Source organism: Sorex fumeus, unplaced genomic scaffold (assembly GCF_029834395.1).
Source record: "Sorex fumeus unplaced genomic scaffold, SorFum_2.1 ptg000265l, whole genome shotgun sequence".
In the NCBI taxonomy this organism is placed as follows: domain Eukaryota; kingdom Metazoa; phylum Chordata; class Mammalia; order Eulipotyphla; family Soricidae; genus Sorex; species Sorex fumeus.
In genome coordinates, this window is record NW_026606322.1 from 10,231,438 (window position 1) to 10,248,934 (window position 17,497).

The following is a 17,497-nucleotide window of genomic DNA, read 5'->3' on the forward strand; positions in this document are numbered from 1 at the left end:
TCTTTTGAAGAGTAAAAGCTTAGGTGCTTACGCTCCAACAATGCTGACACTTCCTTCTCTTTCAGGATTTCCAAGACATTTCACCCTGCCTGCTCGCTCATAGAAAGAGGCCAGCCGGGCACCCAGATATGCAGGGTATCCACTATCTGAAAATTAGAAGAAGAAAAAAATTAAAAACGGGGATTTTAAGTTTTTAAAGCCCAAGCCCAACCAATAGTTTTTACTTAATAAGTAATATACAGGCTTACCTGCAGGCATTTCAGCCAGGCGGCCTGAGATTTCTCTAAGGGCCTCAGCCCATCTGGAGGTAGAGTCAGCCATCATACTGACGTGATAGCCCATGTCCCGGAAATATTCTGACAGTGTAATTCCTAAATTGGAAAGTGCACATTGCAAATAATAATCCTATTATTTATAAAGTATTTTCACCCTTACAAAAAACTTTAAACCAGTCTGTACATGAAGTAAACTGCTAAGTTGTTTACCAAAATCTGTTCTGGGCAAAAAATGAGTTAGATTTCTCACCCTCCTTTGAATTTAGGTATGATGTTTTGCTAAAGTACGTAAAAATGTGTTTTATCATCAAGCAAGTCACAAATACTTCCGTGTTATTTCTTCCTTTAGGTTTATGTGAAGAAATTCCCAGAAGCCCTGGAAGGCATGTGTCGAAATGAAAGAGCTCTTATCAGCCTGGATCCTAGCATGGAGTGACATATTCAAGAATTCCTTGACAACCATATATTGAGCAATTACCTGTTTGGGTTTATTTGTTGCCATAGTTAGCCTAGTCTATCTAAATATAATATACATTTTTAAAATAGGAGGACCAGAGGGACAGTACAAAAGGCAGGAAGCTTGCCTTGCATGTGGCCAATTTGGGTGTGATTCCTTTCACTATATATGGCCTCCTGAGCCCTGCCAGGAGTAATCCCAGAGTGCAGAGCCAGGAATAAGCCCTGAGTACAGTGGAGTGTGGCCCAAAAAACCCAAAAACAAGCAACAAAGTAGGAAAATACTTTTCCTATTCTTTGTTGAAATGATTAAGTTGTAATCATTTTTATAAAGTAGTGCTTGTGTATGTATATAGGAAACAAGTATAAAACTTTTCCAAAATCCAACCCTAAATAACCATTAGCTTTTATGGCTAATTTTCAAGAGTAACAAATGTTATTAGTAAGTAATATCTTAATTATCCAATTCATTCTACTAAGTTCAGATTCATATATAAATTCATATATAGTAAATTTTTAGAAGGAAGCTGATAGGAAGAAACATTCCTGGGTTCTAATTCCTGTTCTTCTATCAACCTTAGGAAAGTAACAATTTCCCAATTTCCCAGTATACTTTCCTAATCTAATTCAAATGAAATAACTCTTGCTGTATTAATCTGTTACTGTGTTTGGCATATTGAATACTCTCGGTAGCTTGCCAGGCTTTCTGAGAGGGGCAGAGGAATAGAACCCGGCTCAGCCGGGCTGGCTGCACGCAAGGCAAACGCTCTACCGCTGTGCTATCACTCCAGCCCACTTCGATTCCTCCGCCCCTCTCGGAGAGCCCGACAAGCTACTGAGAGTATCTCGCCAACACGGCAAAGCCTGGCAAGCTACCCTGGCAAGCTATTCAATATGCCAAACACAGTAACAAGAAGTCTCACAATGGAGATGTTACTGGGCCTGCTCGAGCAAGTCGATGAACAACGGGAAGACAGTGACAGTGGACAGTGTATTAATATGTATAAATATTAGATGAAATGCTCTTGGCAAGAGGTTCTTCGACCTAGACTGGCCTCAAAGAAAAACAGGGAGGGCTGGAGCAATAGTACAACAGATAGGGTGTGTGTTTTGCCTTGCACGTGGTCAACACAGGTTTGAACCTATATGGTCCAACTAGCACTGCCAGGAGTAATTCCTGAGCCAGGAATAATCACTGAGTATTGCTTGGTGTGACCCCAAAAGCCAAAAAGCCAAAAAAAAAAAAAAAGAGAAAGAAAGAAAGAAAGAAAGAAAGTAGAACGATATACCAACGAAACATGCAGGTAAACAGTTTCAGTAAGTTAAAAGTGGGCGAGGCAGGGTGGAAGAGAAAGAATTCATTGTGAGTGACCTTGCAGCTGCTGGTTTCTGTTGGCAGGAGAGAAGGAGTGAAAAAACATACAGGCCCTACCCCCAACCCACATGCCATGAAAAATTTCACAGATGATCATGAAGAATTCCTGAATCAGTCACAGCCATCCCCTGAATTAGTCACAGCTATCCCTTCCCATTTCCTGTAGAGATGGGTAACAGTAAAAATTGCTCATAAGTTTAAGAATAGAGATATAAGAAGTAAAAAGAATAGCAGTATGCCGTGATGGTTAAATAACCCGCCAAGGAACAGATAAAAACCATAGGGATGGAGAGTGTGCACAGGAGTAAGGCGTGTGCCCCAAAAGGCCCAGCACCTCCAGGAGTGATCCCTGTGTGCAGAGCCAGGAATAAGCCTTGAACATCGCCAGGCATGGCCTAAACCAAAAAAGAAAACAATAATGCATCCTACAACAAAGTACAAATAGTAAGCTAAGAAAAGATGTCTCATGATGCAGAATTCAACAAAGAACCTGAAGAATAAAATAACCATTACAGAAATAAGAGTAATGTTAGAAGGAACACAAAGAATAAATACCCTTTCTCCTATGAACAAATGTATAAGAATAAAAAAAAGGATTAGAAGAGATACTAGAACATTGGAAAACAGATGAAAGAAATCCAATATGTACAGGTGGTACATTTTAAAGAAGGTAAATGATAATGGAAGAGAATCGCTTAAGAAACAGCACAACATTTTCCAAAATAACATTTATAAGATAGTGTAAGGAAAATCTTATAAAAACTATATACACCAGAATTTATCCTAAAAAAGTCATTAGGCTTCAAATAATAAGAGGAATTTCAAATTGCAAAAAGAAAGGTAAAGGTAAAGGCCCTCCCGTTGATCGTCGATTTGCTCGAGCGGGCCCAGTAACGTCTCCATTGGAGACTTTGTTGTTACTGTGTTTGGCATATCGAATACTCTCGGTAGCTTGCCGGGCCGAGAGGGCGGAGGAATCGAACTCGGGTTGGCCATGTTGGCCGCTTGTAAGGCGAATGCCCTACTGCTGTGCTAACCCTCCAGCAAAAAGAAAAGTCACCTAAAAATGGAAAAAAAAAAAAACCCAAAAAGTCAGTTTCAGATCTCTAATAAGTATATCTAACATAGTGAAATAAATGATCCCCAAATTTCATACCCCACCTATTGCTAAAATTTAAAGCAGTTGGGAGGAGTGGGGTCAGAATGAACAAAAGACTTGAAGAAACAAACATTTAGGGACTATAGTTTCCACGAGCCTTTCTTGAAGAAATTTAGTAAAGTTAAAATTTCACCAACCATGAATCAAATGGAGAAATTATAGCAAAAATACTTCCTGTGGGCATGTTCTCCATTTTATTATAGGTCTAAAACTAACAGAAACATTTATCGGTACAGAACAGAATGTGAATTATTATAAAACCTGAAAATCTAGAAGTACTAAAAGTAGGAACCAGAATATGAGCAAAGATGGAAGATAATAAATGCCTAGATGTTATCTTTTGTATCTAGCTGTCAAGATATCATAACTGAAAACTAATAATTTACACCCAGGGAGATGGCCCAATGGGCTGGATGCTTTGATGTGAGAACCCTATTCCAACCCTGGTACCAGATGGTCCGTCCCCCAGCAACATAACATGGGGTGATAATCAAAAGCAAACAAAAAAGACCCAAAGAAAAAAATGTTATCATTTAAACTATAGAGGTACTGGCAGATCTCTCTAGCTAAAACAATGAAAATCATGTACTAGGAAAAAAAAAACTGGTAGAAGACAGATCCTCTTATGATCATTAAAAAAAGTAGCTCCAAGAGCTGTAGCACATACTTTGTACGCAGCGGGTCTGAGTTTGATCCCTGTCACCACACCCTACCTCAAACACTGCCGGGACCAATCCCCAAACACTGAGCTGGCAGTACTCTCTGAGAACTGCCAGGTGTGGCCCACAAACCAAACTAAAGAATTAGCTTGAGTGCTGAATGCGTGTTTTACATGGAGAATTCAATCCCCTGAGTGAACATTACTGGAGTGACCCCCGAGCAAAGAGCTGGGAGTAGACCCTAAGCACTGCCAGGCACTGACCCTAACCACCATCTCCACACCAACCCCTGCTCCCCCCACCCCCATATACAAAATGATGTTTTATATTGACATGTTCTTTTTTTTTTTTTTTGCTTTTCTTTCTTTTTTTTCTTTGCTTTCTGGGTCACACCCAGCAATGCACAGGGGTTACTCCTGGCTCTGCAATCAGGAATTACTCCTGGCGGTGCTCGGGGGACGATATGGGATGCTGGAAATCGAAACCGGGTTGGCCGCATGCAAGGCAAATGCCCTACCAGCTGTGCTATTGCTCCAGCCCCTGACATAATCTTAAGATATAAGCAAAGTATAATATTTGTAGATTAGGAATATTTTAGAATGAAAGCTCTTTGAAAAAGTTGTTGCTAGTTTAATGTTGAGCTAAAACTAGATTAAATTTAAGATGCTGCTGCTTTTATCCCAACCGTGTACTCACCAGTATAAATAGAGGCTTCTCTAGCAGCAACAGGCATGTTGGAGGTATTGGCCACGAGAGCTGTTCTCTTCATGATTGACTCCACCTTCCCATCAACTTCCATTGTGAGCTAGAGAGACAACCTGTTAGTAAGCCTCAAATTTCTAAATGAAACATTTTAATCCAATTCTCCGTACTGTCTATATTTAAATCCTCTCATAATCACTCTTTCCAAAGTATTTATTTCCCATCACCCAACCTCTTTTCCCTACCCTGTAGGGCTGTTAAGAAGGTGAGCATTATTTCTATTTCATAAGTGACTATCTATCTATACTATCGTATCTAGATATAGGTAATTTTTTTGGTGTTTGAGGCATACCCAGTGGTGCTCAGGGCTTACTCCTGGCTCTTTGCAGAGTAAACATACCAGCAGTGCACCAGAGATCAAATGCAGGCTGGGGATGGAACCCAGGTTGGTACACGCGAGGCAAGTGGCTTACTTGTGGTACTATCTCTCTGGTTCTTAAATCACAGGAGTATTTAAGAAAATTCCTTCAAAGACTCTTAACAAATGAGAGAGTACTGCTCCATATCTGATGCAATTTATTGTCAATCACAGCAGATCAATGTTCTAATTTTTTCTTAAAGTTGGTTAAATAATCTTTATATATACAAACCTCCGGGAAGTCCCGAAGGACTTCAGACATCTCATTTCCTCTTTCACCACATCCCACATAGATGATCACATCACTGTTGGAATACTTGGATAGAGACTGGGATATCACAGTCTTTCCACAGCCAAAAGCCCCAGGAATTGCAGTAGTTCCTCCCTGCACACATCTAAGCAAAGTAAAACAAAGAAAACAAAGGGTAAATTACTGTGTTAATAAATACTAGTCAAGTAGATTAGCGACACTGTCACTGTCCTCCCGTTGTTCATTGATTTGCTTGAGCGGGCTCAGTAAAATTTCCATTGTGAGACTTCTTGTTAATGTGTTCGGCATATTGAACACTCTCGGTAGCTTGCCAGGTTCTCCGAGAGGGGCAGAGGAATCGAACCTGGCTCAGCCAGGCTGGCTGCGCGCAAGGCAAACGCCCTACCGCTGTGCTATCACTCCAGCCCAGATTAGTGACACAAGTTCAAACTTAAGAAAGAAATCCCTTTGAATTTTTTTTCAAACTATTTACCTATACATATGCAGGTGCACATATGCAGATATAATAGTTCCCCTAGCTGTGTTTTTTATTATCACCAATCACCTCTATCTTTAATAGGGATTAATAACTGAAAAGTGAAAGTATATTCCATAAAGTACCTGAAGGAACAGTATATAAAAATATTAAAATAAATGAAATAGTATCCTGGCACCACATAGGGTGCCCCAAGCCAAGCCAGGAGTGATCCCTAAGCATCGAGCCAGGAGTAAGCCCTGAAAACTGCCGGGTGTGGCCCCCAAACAAACAAGTAAGCAAAAAGGGACAGTATTAAGAACAAAATCAGGGGGCTAGGAGATAGTACAGTGGTTTGGGCATATAACTAGTATGTACCTGACCTAGGTTTGACCCGGCATCACATAGTTCACCTGAACATCAGCTGCAGCTCTGGGGACCCCCAGCACTGCTGCTGTATCCTGGGTCTCCCAGCACTTCGGGGCCTGAGCAGTATCACAACTGCAGGCCCTTTCTCTAAGCCACCAGCCTAGCTGGATTCTCAGCATCTCAAAAAACATAACCTATGTCCCACCCTAACCAGGTGTTTGCAAGCACCACAGATGAGGCACACACCCTGGGAGTGTATATGTATTACTGCTGAGCTATATCTGCAACCAAACCATTACTTGAAATCATCAATAGCCACATCAAATAATCACCCAGGTTGAAGGACAGGGCTGGAAGTGACCCCATCTGCTGCGTGTTACTGAATGTGGTAAGTGCTATCACAGAGCCACCGAGGTGTCATGAGAGTAAACAGAAAGGGATGGAAAGTCCATCAGACAGGGGTTAGGAAATTTTACTCCTGAAAAAAAAAAAGCTAGGATCTGGGCCAGGGTGACGGTGCAAGGGCCTGGAGCCTAGACTTTGCATGTGCAGTCCAGGTTTATTTATTTATTTTTTATTTATTTTTTGCTTTTTTGAGTCACACCCAGCAATGCTCAGGGGTTACTCCTGGCTCTGCACTCAGGAATTACTCCTGGCGGTGCTAAGGAGGTGCTAGGGATGCCGGGGATTAAACTCGGGTTGGCTGAGTGCAAGGCAAACACCCTACCCAGTGTACTATCGCTCCGGCCCCTGCAGTCCAGGTTTAACCCCCAGCACTGCATACTCCCCACCCTCCAAAGCAGCTTTGGTAATGATCCCGAGACAGTGAACTACGAAGTAGCCCCTGAGCGCTGCCAGGTGTGACTCTAAGTAAACTTTCCAAAAGGAACTGAAAGGAACTATAAACCAGCCAAGGAAAAATAAGCAAAATTCCAAGCAGAGGGAACAACAGGTCCAGGGAACAAAGAGTAAATGAGCTTTGCTTGAGAAACTGAAAATGACTCAGTATCCCTGGAACACAATGTATAAGGAAACAGGCAGTCCAGAGGCTAAGACATAATTGGATGGTACGCAATGACCAGAGATTACGAACTCTGAAGAATTGAGGAGTATATATTTATTTTAAGAGCAATGAAGAACTCGTAATGGTATAGGACCAGCTATATTTTCGATGGACCACTATACAACTGGGACAATTGTTTAGAAAAAAGGAAACAAACCAATAACTATAAATTAAGATGCAAGCAGCAAGAAGACCCAAATGATTTCAAGTATCATCAATTTATAATAATACCAATCTATTAATTTTAGGTTAAGAAAAGTATTCTTATATTTTTATATTAGTTATATTATATACATTAACACTTGATCACTTGACTTCCCATTAATCGTCGATTTGCTTGAGCGGGCGCCAGTAACGTCTCCATTTGTCCCTGTCGCATGCTAGTGTAGCCCAATGGCGTCTGTTCGCTCTAGGAACATGAAGAGCCTCAAACCAATCATTCCTGGTCTTGATGAAGAAGTCTGACCATCTGGTAGGTGGGCGGCCACTCAGTCTTTTGACATCCCATGGAATCCAGTCGGTAACAGCTCTAGTCCAGCGGTCATCTTTAAATCTCATTACGTGACCAGCCCATCTGATTTTTGACACCTTGGCAAATGAGACAGCGTCCCTGATTCTTGATCGTGGATGGAGGTCGGAACTCTGGATTCTTTCTCTCATTTGAGTGAAACGTGATATTCCAAGCATAGCTCTTTCAATTCCTCTTTGGGAGACCCGAATAGCGTTCTCATCCTGTTTGCGTAGGGCCCAGGTCTCTGAGGCGTATGTTAATACAGGAAGAACCGTGGAATCAAAGAGATGTGCCCGGTGCCAGAGGTTCTTCGTCCTCTTAGCTATTTCTTCGACGCTCTTGAAGGCGTTCCAAGCCGCTCTTTTCCTCCTGCATAGCTTGGGTGCCAGGTCATTTGTCATGTTGATTTCTCGACCTAGGTAAACATAACCGTTGCATTCGGAGATGGTCATTCCATTGAGAGCGAATGGAGCGTCAGGAACGAGGCTGTTTCTCATAAACATTGTCTTCGTAAGATTCAGCTGTAGTCCGACCTTTCCACACTCATGGTCGAAGTCGGCCAGCATTTGTCCCGCTTGGCTAATGTTTGCTAATTATATTAGCATGAATTTTAGTCTCAAAATTTTATTTTTGCAGAAAATTTTAGAAATAATCCTTTCTGGGGTTGGAGAGATAGTATAGTGGGTAGGGTTTCTGCCTTGCATGCAGCCAACCTGGGTTTTACCCTGGCATTCCATCATGGCCCTCCTGAGCATTGCCAATAGTGATTCCTGAGTGCAGAGCCAGGAGTAGCCCCTGAGCATCGTCGGGTGTGACCCCCAAAGATAAAAAATAAAGTTAAAAAAAAAAGCTTTCTTTTCGAATTATGAAAAAAATAGATTCAGTGATTGACCAGTAGTATTATTATGCACTGCATATCTAATTGACTCTCTAGATAAAAATAATTACTATCTCTTTAGACAAAAATAGCACATGAAACATTTATCTACAGAAAGTGGAAGAAAATATACGTCAGAGAATTAAGACTTCTTTCCTGAGGGAAAATCATGGGACACAGTTCCAACTTACGGGAAAAGGGCATCAAGAACTCTCTGGCCTGTCAACAAAGGATGGTTGGCTGGTAGCTTCTCAGTGACAGGCCGAACCTGACGGACAGGCCAAACTTGGACCATGGTAAACTTCTCCTTTATACCTTCAAATTCAAGCTCCAAGACAACATCCTGTAAAAATACAGTAGAATTTTAAGCATCGTCATATTTATGAATATTTCCCCCTAAAATCAAAGTATCCCCGATTCTTCTTGGGGAAATGGAGGTGGTATATAAAAATGAGGAGGGAGATTAATGCCTTTATAGGATATTTTTATGTATAGTATTACTTTTTAAAATCAAACTATTCTAATCATGTTTATAAGAGATATTTCAAGTAATAAAGGAATAATTATATAAATATATAAAATGCATGGATATATAAAGGGAAATTTTTACAGATCCAGAAACTAATCCTAGGATAATGGAGGAAGAAAAGAAGTATAAGCTTCCCATAATTTGTGGTCAGAGAGATAGCACAGTGGTAGAGCAGTTGGCTTGTAAGCTCCTGACCCATTTTCGATCCCTACCACTCCAAATGATTCCCCTAAGCCTCACCAGGAGTGATACCTGAGCACAGAGCCATGAGCAAGCCCTGAGCATCACCAGGTGTGCCCCCACCAAAAAACAAAACGCTTTCCAATTGAATCTTTAATTCTTTGATTTGTTTACTTAACACCCGCTTCAGGGGGGTTCTCCATGTAGGAGTGAATTTTAATTTTGGGGAAGGATTTTTGGTCATGCTCTGTGGTGCTCAGGAAAGCATTTATAGTGGGCATCCTATGGGCGAAGCATGCGTTTAGCCCACTGAACTATCTCTGGCCAAAGAATGAATTTCAAAGTGAGAGTAAGGCTACTTGATTGCTCAAAATACTAATTTCTCTTTTCATGTCAAGATATAATTGGCATATCACTTTACATTAGTTTCAGGTGTACAAATAATGAGTTTCTATTTGTATGTGGTGTGAAATTATCACCTAATTAATCTAGTTAATATCTGTCACCATATATTTTTTATGTGGTGAGGACTTTTCAATATCTACTTTCTTCACAATACTGAAATATGCAATACATGCAGAACAGTTTCAGAACTATAATCGCCAGACATCACACCTTCATGAAATTTATACCGAGGCATTTGCATCTTTTGACACCCTTCACCCACTTGCCCACCCTGGACATACATACACCATTTCCTGCCTCTAACACTCGCCGTTCTGTTCTTTTAATCAACAAGCTTGATTGTTTTCATTTGTTGTTGCTGTGTTACTAGATGTCACACATAGGTGAGGCTGTACATTTTCCGTCTTTCTCTGACCTTATTTCACTTGGCATATTGCTCCCAACTTCCAGCCCTGTTACTGCAAGATCTTCAGCTTTATTTGGGGGCCCCAAAGTAGTGCACAGGAGGCCTGGTGCCTCTTCCTGCAACTCTCAGCCAACTGGTCCAAACTGCCCAGGCCACCCTGGTGATGCTTGGGAGATCATGTTGTGCTCAGGACCAGAGGGGTTGGTCACATGCAAGACATATGCCTCAATCCTGCACTATTTCTCCAGTGCCAAGATTTCCTTTTTTTAGCGACTAAACAAAACTTTACTATATATATACATATATGATAGTATATAAATATACACATGTATTTATACATATATAAATATATTTATACATATTTATACATATATAAATATACATATATGTATATTTATATACTATCACAAAAACAGGGCCACTCCACAATACTGTTTTCTATGGATATTTACAGGTGTCATAATTGCTAAGTAGAACAATGTAAGTTACAGGTCCTCTATTTCTTGGAGGTAACTATTGTGTGCTTGATGAGAGAGTTCTCACTGACTATGTATAAATATATATATATATATAACATATATATGCTACAATGATTTTCTCAATTTTACTTTTAGCTTTTCAGTAAACTCAGCATCTCCTGAAGATATGTTCAGACCCACAAAAACATTTATGGGTCTAATATATTTGCTATAAAGTGGCTATTAAAAATGGACTGTTTCAAACAGCTCACACAGAATAAGAATTTGCATAATCACATAACCACATATGTAACTACAGACTGACAAGAGAAGTTAAAGCATTTCACATGTCTAAAGAATCAAGGCCATAATATAGCATAAGGTAGTAAAATGCTACACTGTCTCAGAAAAGAAACAGTATGTTCTGCTTTGGAGCCATAGCACAGGGGTAGGGCGTTTGCCTTGGCGCAGCCAGCCAGGTCGAGCCGGTTCGATTCCTCCGCCCCTCTCAGAGAGCCTGGCAAGCTACCGAGAGTATCTCACCTGCACGGCAAAGCCTGGCAAGCTTCCCGTGACGTATTCAATATGCCAAACACAGTAACAACAAATCTCAAAATGGAGACGTTACTGGGCCTGCTCGAGCAAATCAATGAACAACGGGAGGGCAGTAACAGTAAAAACAGTAATAATTAGAAAACAATTATAGAAGTTAATTACAAATCTACTGAACAAATACAGAACTATGTAGGGCAATAAAACCTGGGCAGCTATCACATAAAAGCAGGGCCTCTCCACAAGATTGCTTTCTATGGATACTTACAGAGGTGTCATAATTGCCAGGCGGAGCAATATAAGTTACAGTTCCTCTATTTCTTGGAGGTAACATTATTTTGTGCTTGATGAGAGAGTTCTCATTGACAATTCCATAAATATCTCCACCTGTGATATGACCGCCAACCTAAAGAATAAATAAATCTGCTATTTAATGTTCAAATAGGCATCAAGTAGACTCATTCTTATTGCTAGCATTCATATAATTGTATCACTGTCAACAAAACAACTGTACTAGTAAATTTAATGAAAAATTTAAACCTCACTTCTACGGTCTATTTTTATTTCAACTAAGAATACTAAATAGTTCAGTACACAACAATTCCACATTTTTCAGCAACTTTATAAATCTTGGTTATAAAGACATACCCGCAGGTTTTTGGAAGGTGTAAAATCCCATTTCATATCTCTGCTAAGAGCAGACACATTCACTCCTCTGGGAATGTAGATACTTTGGGTCTGACTGCTGATATCTGATAAAGGTCTTTGAATACCATCAAAAATGGCTCCCATGATGCCAGGACCAAGCTCTACAGAGAGAGGTTTCCCAGTACGGAGTACAGGATCGCCAACAGACACACCAGCTAGAAACACTTGTTGAGGAAAATTCACTATGTAAATTTAGAGATACTATAAAAATGAAAATGAAAGCCACAGTTTAACAAGGAAATCATACTCACAGCATGTCTTAACACTAAAGTAGACATATGAAAAAATAATAAACATTAACTGAAATAAAGAGTTTTTAAACATTTTTACATTTTGGTTTTTGAGCAATAAATACCCAGTTGTGCTTAGGGCTCGCCGCTTGCAGTACTTAGGAGACTATACGCGGGGATTCAAACCTCAATCTGGTTGTGTCTTTGACACAACCAGCGCAAGCGCCTTATCCCTTATACTACTGCTCTGGTCTGTTAACTTTATTTTTACATTAACTGGTTTTGTTCGTTTAGTTTAGGGAATCACATGTGGTGGTGCTGGGGGCCATTCCTGGTTCTGTGCTCTGACATTGAAACTGAATCTTGCACATGACATTGCACATGACATTGAAACTGAATCTTGGTCTCTCAAATGCATAGCATGCGCTTAGACCGCTGAGTTATCTCTTCAGTCTAATATGCTTTTAACTTATTTGTCTATTAGGCATTATACAATTTTCAAACCTTGCAAACTACATTGACTAGACTGCCCATCTTATTTTTACATACTTGCTTTTGGCTTAAGCAATTGGTAAAAACTGCTTCTTACTGATGAGCATATAGCACAGTTAAATAATGAATCTTATTATTTCAAGCTACTAGCTCACAAAGCATCTGATAAGATGTACAATATTTCTGAGTGAACCTTAAAAAGTTAAAATATCCTAAAATACCATATAAATTTGTTGCAGCTTCCAGAGAGCTATATTTCAACTATTATACTTAGAAATTCAGTGCCCAAATATGGATTTTAGTACTCACACAAATCTTTTTATTTATTTTTTGCTTTTTGGGTCACACCCAGCGATGCACAGGGGTTACTCCTGGCTCTGCACTCAGGAATCACCCCTGGCGGCACTCAGGGGACCATATGGGATGCTGGGAATCGAACCCGGGTCGGCCGCATGCAAGGCAAACGCCCTATCTGCTGTACTATTGCTCCAGCCCCACAAATCTTAAGAATTAAAAAATAATTTTGATGTTAAAGGGATCTTTGCACTTGGTGGTAAACATACCATTAAAATATACAAATATATGCATGCAGCTCAATCTCTGAACACTGCTGCTTGTGAACCCAAAACAAAACAAAACATTTTAAATGAATAGAGCTTGGGGCTGGAGCCGCGGGTAGGGCATTTACTTTGCACACGGCCAACCTGGGTTTGATCCCTGGCATCCCACATCTCCCCAAGACACTGCCAGGAATGATTCCTGAGTTCAGAGCCAGGCCAGGACAAACACCTGAGCATTGCTGGATGTGACCAAACCTCCCACCACCACCCCCAAATAAATAGAGTTAGATCTAAGAATTCAACTTTTATAAATTCAAACCCTTTCTTACTATAATAAGAATTTATATATTTTATATATATAATATATAAGGTTATGATCCACCAAAATTTCATCAAGAGACTGATTACTAAATAGCGCTATATTAACAACAGAATTTGAATGTAACTATGAAATAACAATATACGAATTCTTTTTTGGGGTCACACCCAGTGATGCTCAGAGGTTATTCCTGGCTTTGCACTCACGAATCACTCATGCAGTGCTCAGGGGACCATAAGGGATAGCAGAGATCAAGCCTGAGTCGACTACGTGCAAGGCAAACATCCAACTGGCTGGACTCTTCCTCTGGTTCCACAAATACTTCATAAAGATCTCCAAAATATACTTTCACTTTTTACATTTATGATCATTTTAAAACTTCAACATAATTAATTCTACAGTAAACTCCTCAATCCCTGCCAGCTATATTCTACCATTAATATTTTGCTATATTACACATATCTTTTTTCCACAATATATATATTATTGTTTGAAAAGCATGGTGCAGCATAGTGCGCAAAATTTGCTATATTTGGGGGGGAAAGGGAACAAATATAAAAATTAATTTTTATATTTATTCATATAAAGTAAACCATCTTAAAGGACAGAATAAAAGGAACTAATAAAAGTGGGTGCATGCATCTGTGTGCATGTACGATGAAAATTGCCACATGTAGGTGGGAAAGAGTTGCCACTATATATTTGTTCATTTTCTCATTTAAATATTCAAACCATGTAAAAGACTGTAATAAAAATAATAATTAAAAAAATCCTTTGTAGTATGATTTCTTTCTTTTAAATTTTTATTAGTGAGATGTCATGAGGTACAGTTGTAGACTTACAAACTTTTGTGCTTGGGTTTCAATCATACAATGATCAAGTACCCATCCCTCCACCAGTGCCCATTTCCCACCACCACGGATCCCAGTATCCTTCCCACCCCCCATCCCCCTCACCCCACCCTGCCTCTGTGGCAGGGCATTCCCTTTTGTTCTGTCTTATTGGGTCTTGTGGTTTGCAAAAGAGGCAATGGGTGACAATCATGTTTGGTCTACAGTCTGAGAGCATGATTTCTTAACTACAAGAATTTTTAATTTTATTTGAAATTCTTAGGTACCAGCATGATAAAACAGCTAGTAGAGTGCTTGCCTTGCACTTGGCCAACCCAGGTTCTATCCTTGATACCCCATAGGGTCCCTAAGCCCTCCCAGAAATGATCCCTGAGCATAAAGCCAGGAGTAAGCCCTGAGCACAACTGGGTATGACCCCCCCCAGGCAAATTAATAAAATAAAAATAAAAATAAATAAAAATTCTCAAGTAATCTGTTTTGAATTAGCAAGTCAAAAATTCGAAGAGAAGAGCTGAAGGTGTAGCTCACTGATATACAGCCCTTGCCTTGCATGTGTGGGGCCCCGGATTTGATCCCCACCACAGTTAAAACAAGGGAGGGGGAGAAAGCGAGAGTGAGAAAGGGGGAGAAAGAGGGAGAGAGGGAGAAAGAGTGGGCAAGCAGTTACCTGCAGGCATGTATTTTAGTAAGACAAACAAAATCTTTTTTCCGAGGGGTGCGTACGCAATGGTGTTCAAGGCTCAGGTATGGGCTCTGTACTCGGGGGAACACAGGGCCAGTGGTATGTAAGGGACTGAACCGGGGTCAGCAGTACGTAAGGCGAGTGACTTCACTTACCTTTGTATTCACTCTAAGGCCCCCAGCCCCACCAAAATCCTCATTGTGCCTAAAAGTGTTGAACAAAATAAAAATTGTTCTTTAAGTAAAATATGAAATAAGGCAAAAAAGAAACAAGCGCCCTCACAAGGGTCAGTTTTTAAATTTATTTCTTTACTCTTCACAGAAAATTGAAAGTAAATACTATGCGTAAAATCCAAACACATTGGATATAATTTTAATTCCTACAAATCAATATTGTTATTCTTTTATCCTTTCTCCTATGTGCCCCTCTGAAGAAAAATCCCAATTGGCTTCCCCTAAATCTTATGTAGTACTAAAATATTAGGAGCAATGAAGATTCAGCAATGAAGATAAGACCAATTTCTTTTTTTTGGGGGGGGGGGTTGGGAGGGGTCAAACCAGCGATGCTCAGTACTCCTGGCTCTGCACTCAGGAATTACTCCTGGTGGTGCACGGGTAGACCATATATATGGGGCATGCCGGGGATTGAAGCCAGGTTGTTTGCGTGCAAGGCAAACACCTTACCTGCTGTGGTATCACTCTGGCTCCAATTTCTTAAAATAAGAGCTTTTCTTCTCTTAAGTTTCTTCACATCCACAATTCATGCTTGTGATAGCAATGGATACATCCGCTTCTATGTCACATCAATATTTGAAATTTGACTTGTAGTAAGAGACATGACATGAAACCAAAATAAAGGATACAAGTTTCTTCATACACCTGGATCGTAGCCATGTCACCCTCCAAACGGATAATCTCTCCGACCAACTCGCTGTGGCCCACTCTGACCAGCTCGTACATGGCTGCACCTGCCATGTCACAGGCCGTAACCACTAAAATGAAGAAACCGGGATTTTGATGACTTTAAAATGCTGTGAATACTTACAGGTGAAGAAAACATTAAATAAATTCAGTACTATAATTCACAAATTCATAAAAATATAAAACCCATTATGAAGTTTCAAAACACGTATTTTAGCAACTCTTAAACATGATATAAAAGGTATACAAAATAAACACTAAAGATTGCTCATTTACATAACACACATAAATCTGTTTCCAAAAAGTTTGAAATTCAGATGGAAAACTCTTAATAGAAACTGAGGCACATTTTGATCACTGTAGTCACTATAAAAATAGAATACGAGATTTTGAGGTACCTGCCATAGAGGCAGGTGAAGCTGGGAGAGTAGGTTTGGGGGGAGGGGAAGGAAAGTGAGGACAATGGTGCTGGGAAATTACAATAGTGTAAGAATGGATGCTGGAACGCTGAATAACTGAAATCAATCATGAACAGCTTTGTAACTGTGTATCTCATGATGATTCAATAAAATAAAAATTTTTTTCAAAAGTTACGATTTTTTCCCCCCATAAGCCATAAGGATGTTGTAATCAGTCACCACCACTAGATTATATTAACTTCTAAACAAAAATTATTCTTTTGTTAGGAAAGATGGGCCGTTGCCAATTATGCACAGGAATAAATATACTTTTAATACTTAGTATTCTAATAAATAGATTAGAACTGTACCAGTAACATTCAAATGGAAACTATTAATATATTAATATTTAATTAACTTGTGTTATAATAATGAAGATTTATTATTTCGCTATCATAAATACACTGAGATACCAGATAAAACTAAGCTAAAATTCTAAATCATACTTCAAAAACCAAATTTAAGAATTGCATGTCCCTGAAACTTCATGCTGTAAATTAATGATTAACCAGTAAGGGGAATAAAATATTTCCCCAGATTCTGGGCTATACCCAGTGATGTTCAGGGCTTACTCCTGGCTCTGCACTCAAAATCACCCCTGGTTGGCTGGACATGAGGGGTGGGATGGGCACAGAGATCTGGGATGCTGGGAATTGAACCTGGCTGGCTATGTGCAAGGCAAGCACCCCACTTGCTGTCTGTCACTCTGTCGCAGGAGAAAAAGAATTTTGAAGAAGACCAGTTTACAATAAGTTTCATAAAAATATTTCTACCTTAACTCTCTGGATACTGTTATATTTCCTAAAAAATTTTGATTTTTTAGCCTGTCATTTTCTTAAAACCTTATCAAAGGAAAAATGGTTTCTCTGAATACTAAAGATTGAAGACAGTGAAATGTCTGATTTGCTTGTCAGTTCAAGCTCCAACACTGAGATTCCTTATCTGCATAAATATTTAAAAAAGGGTCATTCACTTTTTCTGTGAATAGAATGAATGAGAAAAGTCACTATATACCACGAGGTTGATTAAAAAGACATAGAAAACTGAATTTCCATGGCACTAAGAATTAGAAATTACTAAGCAGATTTTACCTAAGGAAACTGTGGATCACAATTTGTGGGGGCAATGTGAGTAACAAAATGAGTACTAAAAAGACAT

The 17,497-nt window shown here is 39.6% G+C and overlaps 1 protein-coding gene across 1 annotated transcript in view; it reads right to left on the bottom strand.

The window, feature by feature from the left end:
* ATP6V1A (ATPase H+ transporting V1 subunit A) overlaps positions 1 to 17,497 on the bottom strand; it is a 65,656-nt gene that overhangs the window by 13,404 nt on the left and 34,755 nt on the right. Inside the window, exons 3-10 of the mRNA XM_056109270.1 lie at positions 15,824 to 15,952; positions 11,768 to 11,982; positions 11,388 to 11,525; positions 8,781 to 8,932; positions 5,277 to 5,439; positions 4,621 to 4,729; positions 249 to 371; positions 32 to 146 (exon numbers count right to left, since the gene is read on the bottom strand). Coding sequence (XP_055965245.1) covers positions 32 to 146; positions 249 to 371; positions 4,621 to 4,729; positions 5,277 to 5,439; positions 8,781 to 8,932; positions 11,388 to 11,525; positions 11,768 to 11,982; positions 15,824 to 15,952 — 1,144 coding nt within the window. The remainder of the gene's footprint in view (positions 1 to 31; positions 147 to 248; positions 372 to 4,620; positions 4,730 to 5,276; positions 5,440 to 8,780; positions 8,933 to 11,387; positions 11,526 to 11,767; positions 11,983 to 15,823; positions 15,953 to 17,497) is intronic.